Raw genomic sequence first — 24811 nt, 5'->3', positions numbered from 1 at the left:
CATGGGATCAGGTAGAAACGCAAATCGACAGCAACGACAAACAACAATGGTTAGCGTACAAAAACTGCAGAAATGATCTTTCAGTACATGACGGGGTAGTTTTGCGACACGACAAAATCGTTATACCCAAAAAACTAATATCGCGCACGAAGGACATCCAGGGATCGTCCGCACGAAACAGCTATTACGAGACAAAGTCTGGTTCCCCGACATCAATAAAAATATTAAGTCACTCGTCGAAACCTGTATCTCGTGTCAAGCGACGACCTCCAATCTACAACACCAACCATTATCAATGACGCCGTTACCAAAACACGTGTGGCATTCGGCTGCCATTGATTATTTTGGACCCCTACCAACGGGAGAATACATTCTGATTATTGCAGATGAATACAGCCGTTTTCCGATAACAGCAACTCTTTCATCTACCGCAGCTAAACCGGCAATCATTGCGCTAAAAAACATTTTCAGTCTATTTGGAATCGTCAAGAAATTAAAATCCGATAATGGATCACCTTTCACTAGTAAGGACTTTCCAAGGTTCCTACAAGAATACGGAATCGAACATGAGAAAATAACCCCACGTTGGCCACAAGCAAATGGTCTTATTGAAAGACAGATGCCTACGCTAGCAAAGAGCATACGCACGGCCCTCATCAACCAAAAAAACTGGAAAGAAATTCTACCTATCTCCTTAATGAATTTCCGAAGCACACCACACCCAACTACGGGTCAATCACCAGCTACTTTATTCGCGTTACGTGACTTCAACACCAAACTACCCACAATAATCAAACCACCACCGCAAGACTCTGCAGTTCGCACTCGAGATACCGACAAGAAGATTCAAATGAAAGTTTATTCAGACACACGAAAGAACAGTAAACCCCATGACATCGAAGTCGGCCAATTCGTTCTTCCAAAGTTAATTTCGCGATCCAAATTCGACCCACTTTTCGACACTACACCATGGCAAGTAATAAATATCAACCACTCAAACATTACTATCAGAAGTAAGGACGGAAGAACGATAACTCGAAATTCTTCGATGCTAAAACCACTAAAGGGATTTTCCGGCGTATACAAAAGTTCTGATATCTACGACGACCCTTACGAGAACCCCATACAACACCTACAAACCGGTCCAACCAACAATCCACCCCACATTCCTCCTCCCATTCCTCAACAAGCCATCCAACAACGACCTCAACAAGCCATCCAACAACGACCTCAACATAACTACAGTCTTCGCCCCACCGCCGGTATATATCGCCAGCGACCTACAAAATAGCTACAATTACTTATATATATATATATATATGAAAAAAAATCTGGATTAAGAAACATTTTATTTACGTTTTTGTTTTAAAGAAGAAGGGACATGTAATATCCTCAAAAATATATATATTTTAAAAAGATAAAAAAAGCACACGCGGCATCTGTAAGCGCGCGCCACGTTTTAAAAGTAGTGAATAAATAATTGTTTTAAAATAAGGAACGACGGTTTAATTTGCAACTCATAAAAATACGCTAAGCCTAACATCAAATAGGAACGGAAATTCGCATAAAAGACAAATCATCGAGAATATTATAGGGCCCACCTGCCATCGGTTAGGCCCAGTCTATGGCCAGCCCGCCACTGCTACCTTATCTCGACTTACTCGAATTCGTTTTTTAGTGTTTTTCGGAATAGTATTTCATATTTCATTTATATTATAAATATTAAAAAAATAATCAATATAGTTTCACAGTTATTGATTGTTTTCATTTTGAAAAAACATGCCGTAAAACTGTTATTAAATTTAAATAAGCTTAATGTTTTTTTTCAAATAACTTTGAACTAGCGTATTGACGTGGGATCTTTCGGGGCCCCCTAGGCACGTGCCTAGTGTGCCTAATTCTTAATCCGGCACTGATTATGGATAATTCTAGTTGTTTAACAGACTTTAACCAAAGTAGTCTCTTATTTTATAAAGAATTTTATCAAGAATTCAGCAGATAATTTCAGATACTATTAGGTGTCAGTTTCTGTTACTTTAATATTTTAGAGTTCGTAATAATCAAAACAAAACCCAAATTGGAGCAATCGATTGAAAAGTAAGTTTATATTTGCGATTTTGTTACATGATTTTCGTTAATTATAAAAGTGATAAAAGCAGAACTATTCAATGTGCCTAACTTATGAGTTATAAAATTAGTTTTGGTAAAATATAAACGGTAAAAGTTAGGAACAGTCCGTAATAGTCCTATTTATAAGAAATTTACAATTTTTATAAACAGGACTATTATTGATATTGTTCCTAACTTTTACTAACAGTCTTTTAGTAGAAAATGTCTTAACGTAAAGCTAGTGGCTATTATTATCGGTAAAGTAAAAGAAAAGCCAATGAAGAGGTTTCTAAATCCAGCAAATTACTTGTGTTTAAATCATTTCTATTTCAATATAATTAAAGTAGTGTGTTGCGAATATTTTTTCGCAATTTGCTTTATTTATGATAAACATTTGAAACCGGGTGCCACAAACCCTCGGTACGCCATTGAGCATGCACCCTTAGGAATTTGCTGGGCCCCCTCAACTGAAAAATCCTGGCTACGGGCCTGGGTGAGATAACGATAGGTTGGATTAGGTTTCCTGTAATGTAGATTACGTATTTAGTTACCAAAACTACTTATTGACCAAATCTGCTTCCATTTTAACTCCATATGAAATACAAAATGAATTGGCCGAACTGCGGTGTCCAAAAAAAAGTGTCGGGTATCTGGTTTTATAATTGTTTTATATATGTATAGTACAGTATTCATTGACTGCGAAGAAATAGTTTGGGGAATTGTTGGTGATGAAGAAATTTTGCCGCAATCCAGAAAGAGGTTACGACATCCTGAAGATTGGACCGGTAAAACTACTAAATCAAAAGCTGGAGATAATATTAAAAACCGCCAAAACACTTACGAATACTATTTTAAAATTAATGAGAAACAGATTAAATTGTGCAAGCCTTTTTCTTAAGAATATTAGATGTATCAGGAACAATGGTCAATAATGCAGTGAAGAAAACTACAATTCCAGGAATTATCTTGCCTCAATCATAACATGATGGTCGTTCAAAAAACCCTGAATTTGTAGTAGAGCGAATAAAAGAACATATCAACAAATATCGGCGGATAGAAAGAGACTTTTGTAGAGCTCAGACGAAACGAGAGTATCTTAAGAGACTGGCTTGAACATAAATGTAATGTACCGACATTATCAAAACTTCGTAAAGGAATAAAACGAAGTTTTCATGGTGAAAGAATCCTTTTACGTGTATGTTTTTACGACGTGTTTTAATATTGGTTTTCAACAACCACAAAAGGATCAATGCACAACTTGCTTATCATATGAAATATGGCTTAAGGAAAATGATATAACGCAGGAAGATGAGTCATTTCAAGCTCATCAAAGAAAAGGCTTGTGAAGCCAAGAGGGAAATAAAACGTTAAGCGAAGATTCAACGGTTGTAGCAACGGTTGATCTACAACAAGTACTAAATGTACCCAAAATGTTTTTGGAAAAGCGCACTACCTCAGAACACTAAGTTTGTACAATCTAACCGTTTATACTTTGAAAGATAAACAAGGTTATGCATTTATTTGGCCTGAAACCCAAGGAGGACGAGGAGGAAATGATATTGCATCGGCAATTTATAAATGGCTCATAATGGTGGATCAAAGCCCAGCAATCAAAGAAATATACTATACAGCGATACATGTGGTGGGCAGAACCGTAACAAATATTTTATAACAATGGTAGTACTTTTCTTACTGAATGACGGAAATATCGAAATGGTTACTCAAAAGTTCTTTGAACCTGGTCACTCGCAAATGGAATGTAATTCGATGCACAATGTCATTGAAAGGAAGGTAAACAAATTAGTCTGATAGTAAATGAACGACTATCTTGACCACATAAAGAAAGCTTGTCGTAACGGCCATATATTGCCTAGAGCTTGGTTTTGTTAAAGATTTCAAAGCAATTAATTATCGTCACTTTAAAGGCAATGTCTTCCAAGGAATTGCTTCAGCGAGGATTATAAAATACGTGAAAACCAATGGAAGAGTAAACATTTCTATGAAAACAGAAATAAATTATGAATCTCCGAATGTTCCAATAGCTTATCTAAAGAGAGGAGTTTCTTCTGCCAACCTGAAACGCTACGAAATTGTTGAAGCGCACAGTGGTCAGCGGTGTTTACCAATTGATTCTGCCAAGAAAAATGATCTTCGGTCTCTATGCGCTGATATGCCATCTGATAAAAGGCCTTATTACCAACAGTTGCTGAAAATAAAGGTAGAGGAAGGAATAGGGAGATCACAAATTGATTTACCGCGCGCGGTCCCATGTAATTTTTCTCGTGCCATTTTCAATTCCGTTCTAAAATCTCCATTCTTAAAATTAAGGCTTAGCTTAAGTTTTGAAAGCATTTAGTTTAGGCTTAGCAATACCACTTATATAACCCAGGGAATTTCCTCGATAAGAGGTTATTGCCTTAAATCTACTATGCCCCCCCAAGAGCCAAGCTAAAACTATGCATACTGCACGACGTGATAATATTGACTCCCATGTGTTGGGTCAGCTGCAACGACTGTCAGAGATGGGATCTTTTTGAGAACACTTCTCTCTTTGGCTCAGTTGCCATTTCTGACAAGCAAACAGAACTCGAAACCGAACTCTCACTCATCAAAGCGGATGCTCTCTCTCTTCGCAACTCCGACTCCTCTTCCAAAGCTCAGCTCATCACGCTCGACACTGCTTTACAACTCACCAAAAAGGAAATCTCTAGCTGCGTCCCTACAGTTTTGGATCTAAATTTCAAGCTTCTAGCCATAGAATCTACTCGAGTTACTGAACTGAACAAACTCTCCGCTCAACTTTCTTCCGATACCTCTAGTATCAAATCTGATGTTGAATCCCAGTTCTGTGTACTTACAAACAAACTCTCGGCAGACTCTTCTAGTCTTAAAACCAGTGGCGTAAATAGCGCCCCCGCAGACCCCGCGGCATGGGTGGGGTGAGAACTAGGGGCCCCCAAACGTTTATGATTAAAATCGGTGCTATTTAAAAGAGCCCCGAGTTGTTTTTCGCGGGGGGGGGGGCGGAGTTCCTAGTTACGCCACAGCTTAAAACTGATCTCGACTCTCATCTTCACAAGCTCACCACCGACTCGACCAATATACGTTCCGACCTGGATTCTCCGTTTCAAGTTTTCTCGCTAAAACTAGTCCTACAAACTTCCGCTATTGTTAATAGTGTTTTTGAAAAACTGCACCCTATCCTTCAACAGAGGGAATCGTCGTATTTTAACAAAATTGAAGACACCTTTTGCTCATCCGCAAAAGTTGAAGACCCTATCTCAGAAGCAAAGTCATCACTTTCTTCCAACATAGAGACAGCGTGTGCCGAATCTGTCTCCACTATCTCTCGGCGCAACAATGTACACTCTGTTTGAAAAGTCTTCGACAGTTGAAATTTTTGCCCTCTTTTTAATTCTGCTAGAAAACTATAATATTTATCGGTTTCACCCGCCAAAAATTAATAGTTTGGCGGGAACCGTCAAAACTCATTTTTGACAACTTTTTAAATATTGGTTCTACGGCACTGTTTCGCGCGTTTTTGAATTCACAATGGTCGGTTCATATTAAGAAAGTGGAAAAATTATCCCTCTACAACCAACGGTTGAGAAGTTATCGCGTTTCCAAACTTTCGTCGAAACTAGGAAACACCTAAAATGCATCAAGCGATTATAAATAACGCAACTTCGACGAAAATTTGGAAAGGCGATAACTTCTCAACCGTTGGTTGTAGAGGGATAATTTTTCCACTTTCTTAATATGAACCGACCATTGTGAATTCAAAAACGCGCGAGTCAGTGCCGTTGAACCAATATTTAAAAAGTTGTCAAAAATGAGTTTTGACGGTTCCCGCCAAACTATTAATTTTTGGTGGACGAAACCGATAAATAACGAAAGATATTGGAAAATAAATAAAAGTTGCAATTGGTTTCATCGAGCTATCTATTATAGTTTTCTAGCAGAATTAAAAAAAGGGCAAAAATTTCAGCTGTCGAAGACTTTTGAAACAGAGTGTACTACTGTTTGGTTATCCTGAATCTTCGGCCGATGACGACCACCGAGTTATTTCGGGCTTTCTCTCTGACTGTGGAATTCCTAGCTTTGTCCGACTCTTCAGGTTAGGCAGGGTCTTACCTCCTACTCATTGCAACTTGTTTTTCATATATATTATACTCTAAAATACCTGTTTTAGTATAAGGTTCTAAAACTTTAGGTTGAATTTCTCTCTACTCTAACTTGGTCGTTCGCTATTCGTACATCGCACTTCTCTCTCTCTCTACTCTAACTTGGTCGTTCGCTATTCATACATTGCACCTCTCTCTCTCATACATCGCACTTCTCTCTCTCTCTCTCTCTCTCTCTCTCTCTCTACTCTAACTTGGTCGTTCGCTATTCATACATTGCACTTCTCTCTCATACTTCGACTCTCTCTAACTTCGAAGGACGTCTGTCTCGAACTTTGTACCGCGCGCTTTTGACACCGACTTTATTTGGCCAAGTTAAGTGAGAACTTGACCAATTGAAAAACTATTCTGTCTCAGCGGTATTTTATTGTACAGGGTGTTTGGAAATTAAATTTGAAGAATGAGAATCTACGTGAGATCAGAAGATTAGCAATTCGAGTTACGGTGACTTTTCCCCACTTTTGAGAGGTATTCTAAGGGGAGTTGACGGAAATTTCACGCCTTTTTTAAAGGATGGGTTTGGTGGGAAATCTCGAATAAATAGAGACATGGCAGTAGTACGTCACAGTCACGTGACCAATAATATACATAAAAAAATTATACCACAATGGCCGCCATTCTCAGAATTTTTCTTGTGTTGAAACTATGGAATCTATTTTAATCACTATTTAAATTTTTTTGTAAGGAGACGGCATTATTTTTGAAGTCAGGTATAGTTAAATTGAAAATGGGACTATATTTCGTAGTTTGCTAAATGAGTTCTACCAGAAGTTTATAATAAAGAATTTTCGGCGGGAAGTATCTAACTTCGAGATTTTTTTAAACATACTTTTATCGCGTTAGAACTAACGTACGTGCACAATTTCCCGCACAAACGTATTACTTGAACTTTATTTTGAGGAATAAACTTGAGTAGAGTAGTGAAGCAATTATTGAAATGCATGTTATATCACTTACGGAAAGCGTTTATTCCTACTAAATTTTAGTTAAAGCTCGTTCCTTTATTTAACCGTTCTGGCGCCCATGCTAGGTTTTTGTCAAAAACCAAATATTTCGGTTTTTAGAAACCTTATGTCAAATCGAATTTAGAAAATGACCAAAGAATTCCACCCAATACCTCCAGGTTTAAAAATTCCAACTAAATGGACATTTTATCACAATATTCTACCAAATATCAAAGATTTAGCTTAAGGAGTTTCCATTTCATACAAACCAAAGATAAAACGGAAGATAAAAGCTTTTTGTAAGGATATAGTTTTTTTTTGTTTTTGCTATAATTATTTGATTCCAATTCCTTGAAGTAACCTGGTCCTTTGATTATTTAATCTTAGTTAAAAACGTTAGGCCAATTTCTCATTCTAGATTTAGGGCATTTTAAGAGGGGGAAACACTGCGAGTGAACTCCACATGAAACATTTCAGCGCCTTCTCTCAAACCCTGTAAAAGTTGCAACGCTCACCGGTAAAAATTTGATGGGGAATGCCAATTTTTAAAAAAATTTTACGTTTTTGTGCGCGGCGTCCATGTTTGAGATTAATTTATTCAAAGACATTAATATTACAAAAAAGAACACTTTAGGAGCCATAGAGATATTCCCGAAGGGAGGTGCCGGGCGGGAAAGTGTTCAGCACCGACGCAGAATAATCGACACTCTTTTGCCCGGTATTTTCTGGGAGCGTCAATGTTTGGTTACCCACCTTAAAGCCCCATCCTCCATTACGGATACCCAAAGAGTGGATGCTAGACTCCCCGCTGTGGGCAGAAGCTATGGCCGACGAGCGGGAGGTAAGTAAGAGCGGTAAAATAAAGGCGCGAAAAAGAGTGTATTGCCCCGTTGAATCGCAAGCTCGATTCGTTGAGTCAAATTTCCCGATGAACTTGTTTCTGCCACAGCTAGAACTTTTAACTTCGCCCACGTGGAAGGGAACTAATATAGTAAAGCAAAGTAATAGTAGGTGTACGGAGCTATCGATTAGCTCGCATGGCAAGAAGGGCTGGCCACCACCCTCCTGCGCTCTTTAACCCGGCCACTTGTTAAAAGGCTTTAACCCTGTAGCACATGAAGTCGTTTTAGGGTCGGGGTACGGTCGAAAAGTCGCTATATAGTCGACGACCAAATGCAGACCTAAAAACGTCCGAACGTTTTTCGACACTAAACAGGGTTGGCACGGTGGTAACCAGTCCGGTTTTATCCACGTGGATTAAACCAGATTAATCCACGTGAAAAAATCATGAAAAAATCCGGACTTTTCAAAAAAACATTGTTTTAAAAAAATCACTAAGAAACGTTTCTATACTTAGACAAAAAGAGCCCCTAGAATATGCTTTCAAGCAGCTAACAGACGCAGGTATGACCCTCCAACTAAAGAAATGTAAATTCGCCCTAAGCGAAGCAGTCATCTTGGGTCATAAAGTTAGCGAGAGAGGGATAGAAGCGATTAGTAACTTTCCCCGTCCGAAGACTGTCAAGGAAGTTCAGCGTTTTTTGGGTATGGCTGGGTGGCACCATAGATTTATACCGAGGTTCTCCCATATAGCCGCCCCGCTGAACAACCTAAAGAAAAAGGACGTCCCCTTTAAATGGACAGCAGAGCAAGAAGACGCGTTCGAGTCCTTAAAGGTAGCCATCTGCAAAGCCCCACCCTTAGCCGCGTACCGGTCCGATTGTCCTTGTATTTTAACAACGGACGCTTCCGATTCGCGGTTGGGGGCTATGTTATCGCAGAAGAAAGAGGGTAGAGAGGTCCCAATCGCTTACGGCAGAAGAAGCCTCCAGGGCACTGAATTAAGAAAAACAGTGCCTTGCTATTCTGTGGGCGGTCAAGAAATACCGGCCCTACTTAGAACATCGCCCCTTTACCGTAATCACGGACCATAAGGCGCTATAATGGCTTTTTCAATTGAAAGAGCCAAACTCGAGGTTAGTGAGATGGGCCATGTACCCTCAGACTTATGGCTTTTAAATCGTACATCGTAAATGAGTGGAAAACGTGGTAGCAGACGCGCTATTCCGAGCTCCTATACGTACCTCGACCTTACTGACTATGACTTATCTCGGAAGTGATTCGTATTCCGACGCGGACTCCCTTAGAAGCAGTGGTGAGCCATCCACTCCAGAGATCTCCAACCAGTGGGGAACAAACCCGAATCCCTTCCGCTCACACCAGAAACGATATTATGACATGCACAGGGATGCTTTAGAGTTAGAAGTGGGAGCCCTCGTATGGAAAGTTACCCATCCTTTGTCCCGGGCACACGACAATATCTCGGCCAAGCTAAGTCCCAAGTGGGAAGGTTCTTTGAAAATAAGGAGAAAATTAAGCCCACTCGTTTACGAATTAGAAGAGGTAGAAACAGGTAGAAATATCCGGACCCATAATATTGGCCATCTCAAATTATATTGGACGAACGACCATATAGCCCCCGAGGTTGAGGAATCTGGTTCAGCAGAGCCGTCAGAGGATATACCCCCCAATAGGAGAAGCGGACCCGTGGGTCTTAGGTCCTCGTAGGACGCCCCTAGCCAAACGTCGGTACCCGCCGGTCCAGTGTCCCCAGGTACGGAGGACGACCCTATTCGAGGTTCAGAACCTTGCGATCAGAGTTCCCCAGCCACAGAGGCGCCGCCACCAGAAAGCACGGATGCCCTACCAGACCCAACTAACGATGAGCCTGGGTTCGGGTTATTTTCAGATACTCCACCATCACCCGTTCGGGCCAATTTAGATCCAGGAGTATTCCGGTGGGCTACCCCGTCGAGAAACGAAACATCTACCTCCGATGAGGAGGAACCTCCCATTGTAACCCTTCGTGATGGGATTGATCCTATATATAAACTTCCATTCGAAATGGGTTGGAAGCGGGAGATATGTCTCCGCGACACTGTCCAGCCTGGGGGTCCGGACAAGGACATTTATTACTTGGTTCCCCCAGTGAACGGTGGGACCCCGGAAAGGTTGCGTTCCCGGTACGAGGTGGAAGTATTCTTACGCAACAAGGGGATCACGAACCTGGACAGGGCAAATTTCTGCTACACCAGGACGGAAATAGCCGGGGCCCCGTACGAATATGTACGACGGGCCAGACGGAAGGCCTAGAAAGAGTTTCATCCTTTTTGTCCTTTACAGATGGAACATCCGGAGGACATATTAGTGTTGCGCCATGACCCCGACGAACTGGACGAGCTGAGTCCCGATCCGCCCAGGGTGGGCCACCCTACGACACTACCACCCTGTTTAGTCCGGCGGATCCGGCCCTGCGGCATACGCCCATGTGGATTTAAGAGGAGGCCGGGGCGGCCTATGTGAACCAACTGGGCTTAGCCGTACAGCAGAGGAAGCCGTGGTACCCGTCGGCAGTCACAACAGCAGCCTCTGGGCGCCGTTTTTGCACCATCTGTGGTCGGGTGACAGACCACACCGTGAAGAATTGTCCTCGCAATAAGAAGAACAGGAGGCATACCCTCGAAGAAGAGCGCAGGAAGGTAGAAGAAGAGCGCCGGGAGATGATCCGAATGAGCCCGAAAAGGGTGGAACCGCCTCCGGTGTGGAGCGCCCAGAGGGCGTGCATACTGGCGTGGACGGGGACCAAGAGCCGGCCAGTGAAGAACAGACTTCCCGAAGAGTCACCGATGGGACTTGGTTTTTTTTTGTTTGTTTTTGATTATTTATCTCCGACCCCGAGTCCTCTTTTAGCGGTGGGAGGATGCGACGGAGCGGAGCTCACGGGTCGGCCGGCTAGTTGGACGTTTTCCCCGCGAGGGGGCGAAACGGCGCCGTGAGCTCCCCGCCGTAGTGTCGCTCCCCGGTGTTTAGGAACCGCGCAGAGGCCATAAAGTTTTGGACGGCGGACTCGAGGCGGTCAGTCTTAACCCAGACGCAGAAGCGAAGGCGTGTGTTTCCCGAAGATTGTTGTTTTTGTAATTGGAATAAATATATATATATTCTTTCTTTTTTGTGTTTTCTTTGTATACCCATATACTCGGTTCCCATTTTAATGGGATAAGGTCGTGGGCCCCAGAACTGTTAATTGCGAACGTGTTTTGACACACAGGGTACCGGTTTTCCCAAGAAACCGTTACAAAGTTTATACTCTGAATTAAAGTAATATTTTTAAATTAGTTTTTTTATGTTTAAAAGTTTAACGATGGAAACGAAACAAAGCTTTTGAGAGGCATTAAAGAACGCCATCAACAACCTACACATTCGCTCTAAGGAAAAGTAATTTTCATTTTAAAAATTATCACAAATAAAAAATAGACCTAGTTACAATGAGGTTGATATGTGTTTTGTTTCCTCAGAGACGAGCAAGAAGCGAGAATTACTGGCAAAATTATTGTCATCACACCTTTTCCAACCAGACAAGTGCAAAAGCATGAGCTAATCGCAACTGTATTAGACTGTTTTGAAACATTTTTCGAGAACAATGGCAACGTTCTATTTTAAACGGTAAATATAATAAATTTAACAATTGCGTTATTATTTGTAGATTTCGTACAAATTATAAAAATATCAGATTTTATTTATGAGAAAAACAACTATAAAGAAAAATCTTTGAAATCGTAAGTATAATTTCTTTATTTCTATAGAGTTTGTCAATTAACGAATTATTATATTCCATTGCAGAATCCCCTTCATACTCCGAATTGTTCGACGAAAACGATAATGGAGAATGTGGGGAATAATATTAAAAAATAATTGTGCAAATCATAGCCGAAAGAATCGGTTTATTTCCGGAAAAAAGTTATCCGATGAAGAAGAAATAGAATTGGAAATCCAAAATATGAAAATAGGTACAGAAGATGAGGTAGATGATGAAGAAAACATCGCGACAGAAAAAAGGAAGAAGAAAGAAAAACGAAAGAAAAAGAGGAGTTCGATTCTCTAGCTCATAACATTCATCGAATTGTTTCGAGAAGACACCGTGGAGTAAGTTTAAACCTGCTAACATGGTATGATAATGTTTTACCAAAACTCCCAAACCATTATTTAAAAGAGCATTTTCATATTAACAAGAGCACTTTTGACTATTTGTGTGAAACACTACATGAAAGGTAACTTAATCAGTAATCGGAACACTTAACAGATTTTCTAAATGCAGTATTTTTTAGATTAATCAAACAAGATACAATGATGAGAAAAGCCATACCTGTTCCAAAGAGAATAGGAGCTGCTGTTTGTAAGCTCGCATCGTGTTGTTTCTGAACTTTTTGGAATTGGAACATCAACCGTTTACGAACTATTAATGGAATTTTGTAATACTGTTATGTGTATATTATGGAAAAAACTCTTTCATTTTCCTCAAAACAGACGAATTAAGAGAAGCAGAGTGTGCATTTCAATAATCTTTGGGGGTTCCCATGGCTTTTGGAGCTATTGACGGTTGTCATATCCCAGTGTCCGTGCTCGAGATTACTATAACTTTAAAGGATGGTATAGTGTTGTGTTGTTCGTGGTTGTTGACTGCAGCTATAAATTTATATACATACATGTGGGTTCACCCGGAAAGTGCAATGATGGTTATATTTTTGGGAACTCCTCTCTAGTGAAACTTATATCCATTGGAAAGTTAAATGAGTATAAAAGTAACATCCAGGGAACAGAAATAGCAACGTATCTTCTTGCTGATTGATCAGCGGCAAACAGCAAAGCTCCCGAAAGGATGACGATGAGGATAAAATTACGAGAACTGGTTTATATATATATATATATATATATATATACAGAGTTACAAGATAACGTTAAAGTTAGAACTGTACTACCGAAATGAGCGAAGCTAATGAGACAAGTTACAATAATAAAGCAGTTATTATATACGCATTAATAAAAAAACATTATCGGGTTATTTAGTAAAAAAGGCGTTTCTCGATAATCTATCAGGGTAAATGCATTGCGGGTCGAGAGTCCTCATCGCATTATCTCCAACACTCTCCCTCGATGTGGACTTGAGGTAACGTGACAAGGTTCATTGTGAGACGAAACTTGAGACTTCGGATCAACTTGATCGTGCCGGCGTTGTTGACTCGTAGAACTGGAACTTCGTCGTTCGCAGCTCCGACAACTGCCTTGGCTGACTTTGCGCAACTGGCTCGACCCGGGAGACATATTTTGTGGTCCCCAGCTGAATACGTCCGGACCAATGATTGCAGACTGTCTCTCCCTCAAATGTCCAAACTAATGTAGCTAGTGCCAGGGCTCAAAATAGTGATAGAGGAACCATTTTTATTTATATCACTAACGGTGCGCGAGGGACGTACAATACCCAGTTTCTGGGATCATTTAATTTCCGAACTCGCGTTGATATATTTCGTATTTACTTTCCCTAGAAAATAATGAATTTAACAGCAATAGAAAAATTATAACTTCAAAAACAATTTTCACTCTACTTGCAGTATAATATAATATCAGAAGTAAATACTATTTCACTTAAAAGAGAGGTATCCCCCAGGCTCATTTACGCTCGCAAAATTGACGCAATTTAGCCCGAACTCAAGTAACGGCTGATCATTTAGTAACATTAGCAGTATATGGAGAAGAATACGTCTCTTAAAGAGATATACTTAAATTATGAAAATACTGATCATATATTCATTTTTTAGTTGTGCAGAAATACTGAAAAGTTCAACGATCTGTTGCTAAAGATGAAGCGGTACGACTATTACACGCTGGAGAAAATGCAAATCAACGGCTCCTTCTTCAGGAAAATCAAATCTGGTCAGAGGGTGTTCGTGGACACGGTGAAAATCCTTAGACACGTCCTCGTACAAACAGGCAAAGGCACGCGTCACGCATTTCGCATCGGAAAGGGTCGTTACTTTCCCAAACCGATGCTATTCTTCTCAAGCATATCAACACGCGGTGAGTTGAACCAAATAACCTTGTTTTTGTTCATACTAGACTACCTACTATCCGCAACGGTATAACATTAAACTTTGATGTAGGTGAATCAAGAATATAGTGCCTTATACTTCGGCAGAATGACTATGTTGAAACGATTTTTAGCGTTATTTCCTACCCATCCTTACAACATGCAGTAAATGTAATCAACGCTGAACCTCTTGGTTTAATAAAACCAACCCAAACACGATTTCAACGCAGGCTGGTGATTTGTTTCCTGGCCCCTTTCGTGCCGAAGGGAAATCTAAACCATGGTGCAGACTAAATATAATAAATAAATATATACCACGACCTATCTTATGCACCAAGTCATAAGGAATCGTAAAGATCTCTATAAATTATTTATGGTTGACGTGATAATATATATTTATAAGCTGTTATATAACCTGTTCATAAAAGATTTTTTTATCAAAGGGAAGCTTATTTATTTCAAAAGTCATCTATTTCGTACAAAACAAAAAATTTAACATTTTCCTATTTAAAAATATGTTTTATTCAAGGTTTTCAAAACGTAAATGTTTCAGAGATAAAACTAAAAATATAAATAATAAAGAGAAGTATATCAATTGATGTATTGCTACAGTTTCACTTTTTCGGATAAAATACGGTAGCGCCTGGATTAGTATAGACTCTACCGATAAGATGCCATATTGGGAGTCGGCAGTACAAGATTATGCGCGCTAGATATCGGATTTTTATGTTAAATGAAGTAAACTCGCTTAAAAATGGTATTGTCTAATTTTCTGAATTTTTGGACCGCTGAATTTTTAAGGATTCCTCCTACATAGAAGCTACTATTTTATAAACCGTCTGGACAAAATTGACTAATTTGCTGAAGTGCTGAATTTCTGGACCGAAAAATTTTACAACATCGGGATGCCTTGTCAAAGGTAGTTGCTTTTAACGAACGTCAATATAAATGACCAAATAAGTAAAATAAAACCTTTGAATGAAACTCAACCTTATGTTTAAAATAATGCCAAAATAATAATTTTATGATATATCATAATTTCGAAGTAATTTTTCAATTTTAATGTATGTAAAAAGTTGGCTTTTTTCTATATTTTATTCCTTCTATTTGTATAGTAAATGGACCATATTTCCTTAAAATTGGCATCGGGGGAAGAGTACGTAGGCTCAACAACTGAATCTATGGTCTGCTTTTACTGCGAAGCTAGTACTGAAGAACTCAATGTAAGAGGAGGATCACTATACTTTTGCTGGGGTAGAGAATGTGGTTGTTATCAATGTGCGGTAATTTTCCGTCGATATAATACCTATACCAATTGCATCCCTGGGCACCTAATTAAGGTGTTTCCAGTATAACTCAGGTATACGTACTGTGGACGAAGAGGTTCGAAGAGCAGTTGTCGTGGTAAAGAATGTGAAGCGTTCGATTTCTTGGGTTGTTGTCACTATTCAAAACCAACTCGAGAACGAACGGTCATTCGTTTTATAAATAACAATAAAATAACAATTGTCTATTTATTTATTTTTCATTCTATAATACAGGGTGTTAACTAAAAATTGACCAGGGCGAATATCTCAAAATGTGTTTTAGCTACGATTTTGAAATTTTAGGGTGTTATAGAGCGCTCAGGGAGTCACCTAACTATGAAAATTTCAATGACCTTGAACCATGTCTTCAAGGTCGTTCGAAAATTATCTTGAGAACCGCCAGAGTTACGAAGTTGGCCCCCCGTCACATTTTATGGTTAACTATCTTTGACTCGATCTGATTTGCGAAATAGGAAGTCGAGAAATTTTAGGCAAAAAAAAAGAAGCTCGTTAAGTTGATAACGTGTGGAAGACGAGTTTTGGGAGCTGAAATTTTCAAACTAAAGACCCTCAACCACGATGAGGTTGTCTAACAAATTCCAGTACTCTAACAAGAGTACTTTTAAAGGTATCAGTTGAACATCGTCTTTAACACGTTATCTGGAGCACACCAAAAATAAAATAATGGATTCTCCCAATATAAAAAATAACGTAAAATTATGGAATAGATTTAGGGATGACGTGTTGATTATAAAAAATAAAAACCTGACATTAAAAGATACAACCGATATCGCAAATATGTTTGATGAAAACATCCAATTTACCAATGAAATATAACAAAATAAGATTTAATTATTACCCGCGAAGACTTACAATTTAAAATGTATCAAAATGCAACACATGCAAAAAAATTACTTAAATTATAATTCAGCGCATAATGCGAAAGTAAAATTAGGTATTATTGAAAAATTATCAGATGAACCAGTACAAGCTAAAATAACATATGCTTATCAACTAGAAAAATGCGGTTACCCAAAAAATATAATTAGTGATATATTTAACTCAGATATTGTAAAACTAAAATTGAAGAAGTCGAAAAACTATGTTTAGTTTTACCTTACTTAAAGGTATCTCCGAAAAAACTAACAGACAATTAAAAAACCGTAATATAAAAATAATAAATAAACGTTCTGATACGCTTAATTCCATCCTTTTAAAAACCCGTCCAAAAGTCGACCCTTTAAATGAAAATGGAGTTATTTATGAACTGCCATGTAATTGTAACCAAAAATACATCGGCCATACTCAACGGTTTCTAAGAAAACGATTTCAAGAACACAAAAATATGTTAGAGACCGAGACGATATTAAGGCCTTACCATACCATCTAGAAAAAAATCCAGATATTTACTATGCAACTTTAGTAAGCCGACAAGCTCCCTAATTTTTGTCCGACCCACAAGTCCGGTAATGTGGGCGCTTCACCTGATAAGATATTTTTCAGGTGAAGCGTTCACGTTACCGGACTTGTTGTTCGGGCAAAAATCGTCCAACTTGTCAGCTGAGTAAAGTTGGATAGTGTGAAGAGGCTTAAATTTTATTCTTTTTCTTATATAAATTAGTAAAGAAAATCAACCTCGGGCGCACTTCCGTAAAAATGTATTTAGCGATGGGTAGGTCAATTCCTTAATTAACGACGCAACCCTCGAAAGATTAGATCCGATTTACCACGATTATGTTGATTAAATCACGTTTAATCATAATTAAAATGATAAATTCCGGATTAAAAGGTTAGATCATGATTAGAATGATTAATTTATGATAAAATCACGATTACCGTGATATAATCATTTTACTATGATTAAGACGCACTCTAAATGGAAGTGACCTGCCCATAGCTATTATATAACATTAAAACATTGAAGCCATTTAAACCAATTCCTTTTTAAATAATTTGATTTTAATCGCGATTTTATAAATGAATGACATGATGATTAAAATAAATTAACTTAGACACCTTGAACAATGTGACCATAGTTTTATTTTTAGAATAGGAAATAGATATGCGAGTTGTTAACTGACATTGGAAAACAAAGAGTGCGAAGAAACACCCGTCGAAAGTGCTCAAACACTAATACTAAGAAGAAAGTAAATTATTTCCTTTCCTTTCGCACCTTTTTATTTATACGGATTTGTTTTGCCTTTTAACAGAATCAAAAATGTTCCTCGCGAACCACATATGACGTTTAAATTCAAATTAGGGGAAAAATTATAGATGCCATAATATTAATGGGGGGCCGAATATTCGTACATTAGCCTTGGAGCTTTTGTATTCCTTCAGAGGACTATAATGTACGATCCAAAAGACCCCCAGGAAAAGGATAACCAACTCCTATTCGGAATAATATTTGAAATCTTGGGTCACATCACCGATGTCGATATTGCTGTAACACCCTGATCCACCCTCAGCTTCGATAAGCTCTACATTGTAGAAGAAGATGCGCCGAAAATCTACCTGCATTGGGAAATATTAAAGGAGATAGAAGGAGTTGTCGATTTTCAAAAGAGTGAAATGCATTGGTCTTTCGGCCAATATACCGTACCACCAATTCAAGCAAAAGAAAAAGAAAACCCTGACGTTTAACCTAAGCCAGTACTGTAAGTGAAATAAAAATAGAGATTGAGATTGCACTATCAAACACGGAAAGAAGAAGCCCCCATCCTTAGACGAGCATCGGTGCAACTACGCGTCCTCACACCGTATTATCTTGAGCAAACTTAATTTCTCTTCAGTCTCGTTCAAAATATTTGATTCCACCTTACCACCGTCGTGACAGAATACAAGTTCAATAGGAGGAAACGATGCAACCGCTACCAAGTTCAAACGGTACAAAACTTTGATTGGCGTAGAAATCAAAACCAGCAACGAGGACAAGCAAACGCTTCAAGCTACATAAACTTCCCAAAATAGTTTTATTCAAGGGTATAACAATTTCCCCAATTAAATGAATACTTTAATAATGGCTACCCTTATTATAGCACCGAACATTATCAATATTAAAGTTAACGTTTACTATAATAAAATAACATTTTATTTTGATGAAAATAAAAGTGAGATATTTTAAAAAACCTTTCCGATATCATTTCTTTACAATAGAAATAAACTTTAACGGGGCGACAGTGAGCACAAAGACCAAAGAGAAAGGAGGAATCAAAAAGATATTTAGAAAGGAAGCGAGGTTAACTCAACAGTAGAGATAAGATCATACGTTAACGCCGGAGACGGCGTGACGTCACGATATGTTTGCAATTTCAACTTTCCCACAGAGAAAGGAAAACAGCTGTTGTTTTTTCTCTATAGTCAGTTTATTCATTATTATGGTTTTTCACACTAAGTGCTGCCACGATAACAACAGTTCTTAGTCGGACATATTTTTATTTCTCGTAAATTAGTAACTAGTTCTAAAATTAGAATTTATAAATTAAATACCGTTCCTACTGAGTTCTGGTTAGACTTTGCCGAAATCTTTATACTAAACCGTAAGAGACAGAACCGAGAAAGCGTTCGCTTTCTTGACTATGAGGAACTCGCGTGCAACAATGTGCATTATCATAAAAGCTTGTATCGGTAACCATGAGCAAGTTCATAACAGTTTGGTTGGGAAAAATTGTGTCTTAAACATGTTGTGTTTATCCCAATGTACAGGGTCATATTGATAAGGCGTTGTAAAGATTTTTCCTAAGATTGCACACTGTCATTAAAAATTGCGCTTAAATTTAATATTAATTTGTAAGACATACTAAATACGAAAGATGATTAATAAGATCTTGTAATGGTTTTTTCTTGCAACTGTACAGTATTGCTGGAGATTTCGTCCTAATATAATATTAATTTAAATTTGAATCAAATTTTACTTTCACATACAACATAATTTCGGACATCCTAGGGATTGTGTATACTCCCATGTCCATGAAAATGTTAAGAATAGTCATTATCGTAAGTTTAAAGACCTATTTGGAAGTAACAGTGGGAAACTCACTATAGTTTTGTAGTACAAGGAGACTAATCAAGAAGAGCCTAGATTTCGTAAGCTTAGATTCAATCAAAGGAGGCTCTGGATGTCCGAGGACCGTTCTTTAAAAGCAGTTGCGAAACCTTCAACACTGAACTTCCTGTCACGCGTGTTTTATCTGTATATCTGGTGAATAGCCGCGTCTCTTTTGGCTCTCACGCTCGAGGTTGCAATTTATGTGAAGCAGCCTCGTCAATCCGGCGCAACAGGAGGCCTTCGAAGAAGATTTCGAAACTTATCAATAATTACTGCGACTTCTCAAAACTCGATCGGAAGAGACAAAAAACCAAAACTAGCTAAGAAATTAATTCTCGTTCGTAAGCTGGTGTTGGGACGAAGCCATTACATCGAAACGTTAACGACTGAATATTACGGTTCAAATTGGGATTCGGGCCTAAACAACTAATGACTGAATTCCCGAATGGCAATCCAAAAGAAACAGAAAATGGTGAGGTAAGGCACCCATTCGTTTAAGTTTATTAAAATAATTGGAACAGATAACTCATAGTTTTGAAAGCGAGTTACGCGAAATCAAATTTAGCTTTTGGTAAAGTTAAATAAAAGAAGAAATTTCATTTAAAAAAGTTAAAAACCACTATTATTATATTAATTTTAAACATGATAAAACTTCTAGTGATTAAACAAAAAAATCATATCGCGGACTAACCATAACCTAATCTGAGGCTGCAAAAATAGTTTAAATGATAGAATACACTACGAAATAAATAACTAAAGTTAAAAACCATTCCTAACGTAAGCACGGTAAAGCTACAAAAAAATTTAACCTGTAAATTCATATTTTTAAATCTAACGAAGATTAGATATTTTGATTCGTCAAAATATTAGTTTGCCAAGTAAATATTAACTTTGTTTATTAACGAGACAGTTGAGCTGCCACTTCGTCATAACATGGGTCATTGTTCAAATTAGAGAACCTGAAACCTTGTATTTAAGAACATACACCGAAGCTTTAAATCTATGCAAATTTACTTTCAGGTCATAATTAAATAGATTTGTAATTGCAGGGTTAAAGTCTTTGCAAACGGTTTATTTTGAGGGAATATTTTTCTGTTTAGGGTTAATAATAATACTTTCATTTTATACAACTATTAAAAGTACCTTTAAATATTATAAAGATTTCATGAAAAGTTTAATTGGTGTCTAAATAAAACGTTTAGGGACCCTAGTGATAGAACTATCCACTATTAGTTTCAACTAACGACGTAAGTTGTAAAGATATTGTCAAGATGTAACTCTTCAAGTCGTAGAATAATACAATTTATTTAACCAAATTCATAAGTAAAATATATTCATTAGAAAAATCAAATAAAGGAGCATAAACCCTTTGTTTAGGACGACTTCAGAAAAAGCCCTTGGCGACCAGAATTGTAAGTCATTTCGATAAATAGTTATCGATTAGGTATTTTAATTAATCGGCTATTTTAGAATATAAGGTAATATTAACACTAACTTTATCCAATGTCAGCCACGTTATAGCACATTTTTCAATAACCCAGTAATAACGTTTAACAATTATTGTATTATATCTTCATTATTTAAACTGTGTTCCACTGGAAAATTTAATAAATGTTTTGTATTCACAATTGAACAATTTGATGTTTAACCACTGGATTTGTTAAAAATTTTAAAGATCGAGTCTACTATTTATTCTCAATGCACAATATCAATGATCCATTGTAACCTGTAGACACATAATAAAGTGATCAACACGATAACACTCAATTTTCTGAAGAAGCGTTGAAATAATTTAAGTTCCTCAACAACGTTTTGTTGGGATTTACCTAGTTGTTTTCGTGTTAACTAGTTAAATGATATTTTCGGTGGTAATTGGTCAAAGTTAATTGACATAGAAATGGAGGTAAGCTGTCCCGTTGATCTTAAAACTTAAATTTATCCATTTTGGTTGTAATTGGCTGCGTGTTTCATTCTATTACCCACTGGACGTCGGTGCAAATCAAATAACAATTTCATTCATTCATTTACATATCTTAGCGTTACTTCACCAAAGTGAACAACACCAGTCGCTATACGTTTTTGTTTCCACTGTTTTATCTTCTCACATGTTGTAGGCTCCAACCTCACTAACTTCAGCATTCCGTTTCACCTAGCGCTACAGTAAATATGTTTTAAGTCTTATATATCGTCGCAATGCACTGCCTGCCCTAGCGCACGTGAATAAAACTCACGAGTGCGTTCATTCAATTTTTAATTCCTTTAAACTCCGTCCTCTTTATTATACGCTACATCACAAATAATATTACAACTCGGAAATATGTCACTGCCGATTTCGTTCGATGGAAACAGGGCATTCCAGAATTGGCAAATAAAGTCACTTCGCGCACCACCGAGGGAATAAGAGCGGATGTTCTAGCACCTCCAGCCGACACCCTACCTACGTCGTTAGAGTGCCAGGCCCTTAAGAAACGGCTTCTAAAGGGGAAAGACGGCCACACTGCAACCCAGCGTAACCCGGCACAATCATCACCGGAGATCCCGATGGGCTAAGAACCTTTTTGTTCATTTGGAAGCTACCGAATCGGGGTAATTCGTGGGAACTCATTTTCTCCTCAAATATTAATATCGACCACGATTAAATCGAAACATCTTGTGTATTCACTTAATGACATTTCTTTTTTCTGGTAGTTACCACTCTCTAACTGCTAACTAAAGGCCTTTTCACACGAGCCAACTTTTTGATCCAACTAGATGAATCAACTTGAGGTGAGTCAACTAGTTGGTTCGTGTGAATAAAAGTTCGATGAGTTGATCCACCAAAAATGTATGCGAGAAAAAAATGGATCACTGATCCATTTTTGCTGACTCAGCATTTTGATTTAAAAAGTTGGCTCGTGTGAAAAGGTCTTTAGAAATAAAATTAAGAATTGATCGAATCAGCATCTTTCAAAAGTATTTTTCTTTGTCAAAACTTATTTAAACATAAAATTAAACCTTAATCTTGAAGTGTCTTGTAACTAAGATAGCCTTTGTTGTTTTTAAATATAAAACATTATTAATATTCAAAAATAAACAATTCCTTTAAAAGGGGGCTAGGAGTTACCTTTGAAATTTCACCAAAAAGTTAGGTCTATGACACAAAGCAAACTATTTTTAGAAACCCATAGACCGTCTTTATTTTAAACTGTATTAGGTTTATTTTTTAAACAAAATTAATTAATATTATTTGACATTTATCAAATGAGAACTAGGTTAATTCAAACTGCTCCTCGACAAAAATTATAGTAATAACCTGGACTTTAGTAGTCATAAAATAGTTTATATTTATTTTTCCTATAAGTAGTTATTTAGAAATAAAATAAAAACGAAATGGGGCCATGGCTACCCCTCCCGCCCCGTTTTAGGGATTAACAAGTTTGTCAACAATTTTTTCTTACTCAGGAGGGTCGCTTCTATATGTTCGTAAATTAAAATCGCTTTTTACACGCAACTTAAGCTACAATTTATTTTTCGACAACTCAAACCGCACTTAAAGTTCTTTTACCAAACATGTAGGCGAGCGGACGCCAGCGACATCTCTCTCTACACTTTATCGAAACTTGATGTTTTATAGTATTGCGCATATCCTATTATAAAATGTTGCAAATTCTACGGCCCAATATTTGAAAAACAAAAACTAAATCTATATTACTTTATTTTAATATTAAATTATGTCTAGGACTTTGGGAATAGAATCTTAGATAGCCGACACTACAAATATAATTTTAGTGTAAATTAAACATTTATGTCTTCAGTAGTTCGATATATCCCATGGTTGAAAAATAACGTATTTTATAGAAAAAGTACTACACCTTCTTCTAAATATTTAATAATAATCAGCAAGGCACCAAACTAGTCATCTAGCGACTTTTAATGGCTTTAAACAGGTGTCCGGGCTAGAGTGCGTAAGAGGGTTTTTTATTTTTTGCAAATTTTAGTGTTGTTCCAAAATGTTTCATTGTGTTGATGTTAGTAATCCTCAATGAAACTTGGACTTTGATCCGGCTAATTGAAGACTTTTTATACACTATCTCTGTCGTTTGGAGGAGAGTCCGACGTCTTTTCACGGGCTCAAAAAATAAAAGTTTTTAATATTTTCCGTAACGCTTTACGGGAGTTACCTCTCGTAATGGAAGCGCGCTTCGCATCCACAGACGGGAGCGTTAGAGGGCAAAGATACCGGAGATCCCGGGGTAAAATATTAGTGACCTTGCTTTGAGTTAAATCATTTCGCACCCTCTTTACATAGCGAGAAAAATTATTTATGGATTTCTTAGTGAATTGTTAATCAGTTCGGGAAAATAAACAATTATGTTTTAGCTTTTTCATATTTAAGTGCGCTTTTATGGATTATAATGATTTTAACTATCACAAAATTATAAACATAACGAAACGGACGAAGAGAAATCAGTGCAAAGGTTAAAAGATAATTTACGGACTATGCTTGTTAATGCACCAAACTTGATAAGGTAACTTATGTTGGAAGAACAAAAGCCGTATATGTAAGTATTACTTAATAATGTTGCATGTTCACAAAATAGTGATGTTATGTTATCATTCTTATTTTAAAATGTTGTCAAGGATAACCCAAAGGACGAGTTCTATTTACACCACCCGATACACAGGGGACCTGAAAAACATTACGTAACCAATCAAGCATTGATATAAATTTACCAACAAATCAAATAATGTTTATCTTCAGTATTTATATTTTAAAATAAGTTTTATCTCTTTAGAGAACATCAAACAAAATGTCGTGGACAAATTTATACGATTTTTTTTATTAACTTTGGCAGGTGGTTTTCGTAATTCGGCGTGATGACCTCGGGTTAATGTGACAGGGAAGGATACAAAAAAGTTTTTGAGTGAGCGTTCGATACGGCCATGAAGAAAACCAAGTCTTTGATTCGATGGCGCAAAGATGGAGACTCGAATTCCATGCAGTAATTACGCTCTTTAGAAGTATAATTTCTGGAAGTTTCGTGTAATTTAGTGAAACGATTATGAGCCTTATTAATTTTCGTCCGCTGTGTTATGAGCGACGGTGACCTAATTACGGAACCGTAGTAGATGACTTGAAGAATAAGGGACGGATAAAAGGTTTTCATAAACTCTCTACTGTATTACTTTAAAATGTAATACAAAACATATTTTTTTTAAAAGGATTTATTACAATTTATACACAGTGTTTAATTTTATTTGAGGTCGTGGATAATCACATACCGAGCTTAACTTGGCTTCTAGACAATCTATCTATC

At 37.5% G+C, this 24811-nt stretch overlaps 1 protein-coding gene across 1 annotated transcript; it reads left to right on the top strand.

Moving 5' to 3' along the window:
* The first annotated feature begins 295 nt into the window (after window positions 1-295).
* LOC149937469 (uncharacterized) lies at window positions 296-1291 on the top strand. The gene has a single exon (XM_090153778.1). It carries the CDS (start codon window positions 296-298, stop codon window positions 1289-1291), a length of 996 nt encoding a protein of 331 aa, XP_090009904.1.
* The last annotated feature ends 23520 nt before the right edge of the window (window positions 1292-24811 follow it).

This window comes from Leiobunum rupestre, chromosome 7 (genome assembly GCF_980474605.1).
Source record: "Leiobunum rupestre chromosome 7, qqLeiRupe1.1.hap1, whole genome shotgun sequence".
In the NCBI taxonomy this organism is placed as follows: domain Eukaryota; kingdom Metazoa; phylum Arthropoda; class Arachnida; order Opiliones; family Sclerosomatidae; genus Leiobunum; species Leiobunum rupestre.
Note: the sequence above shows the minus strand (reverse complement) of the source record. Positions and strands in the feature narration are given on the sequence as shown.

Coding starts and splice junctions, on each gene's coding strand:
- LOC149937469 (XM_090153778.1), top strand. CDS start 296: ATGACGCCGTTACCAAAACACGTGTGGCATTCGGCTGCCATTGATTAT.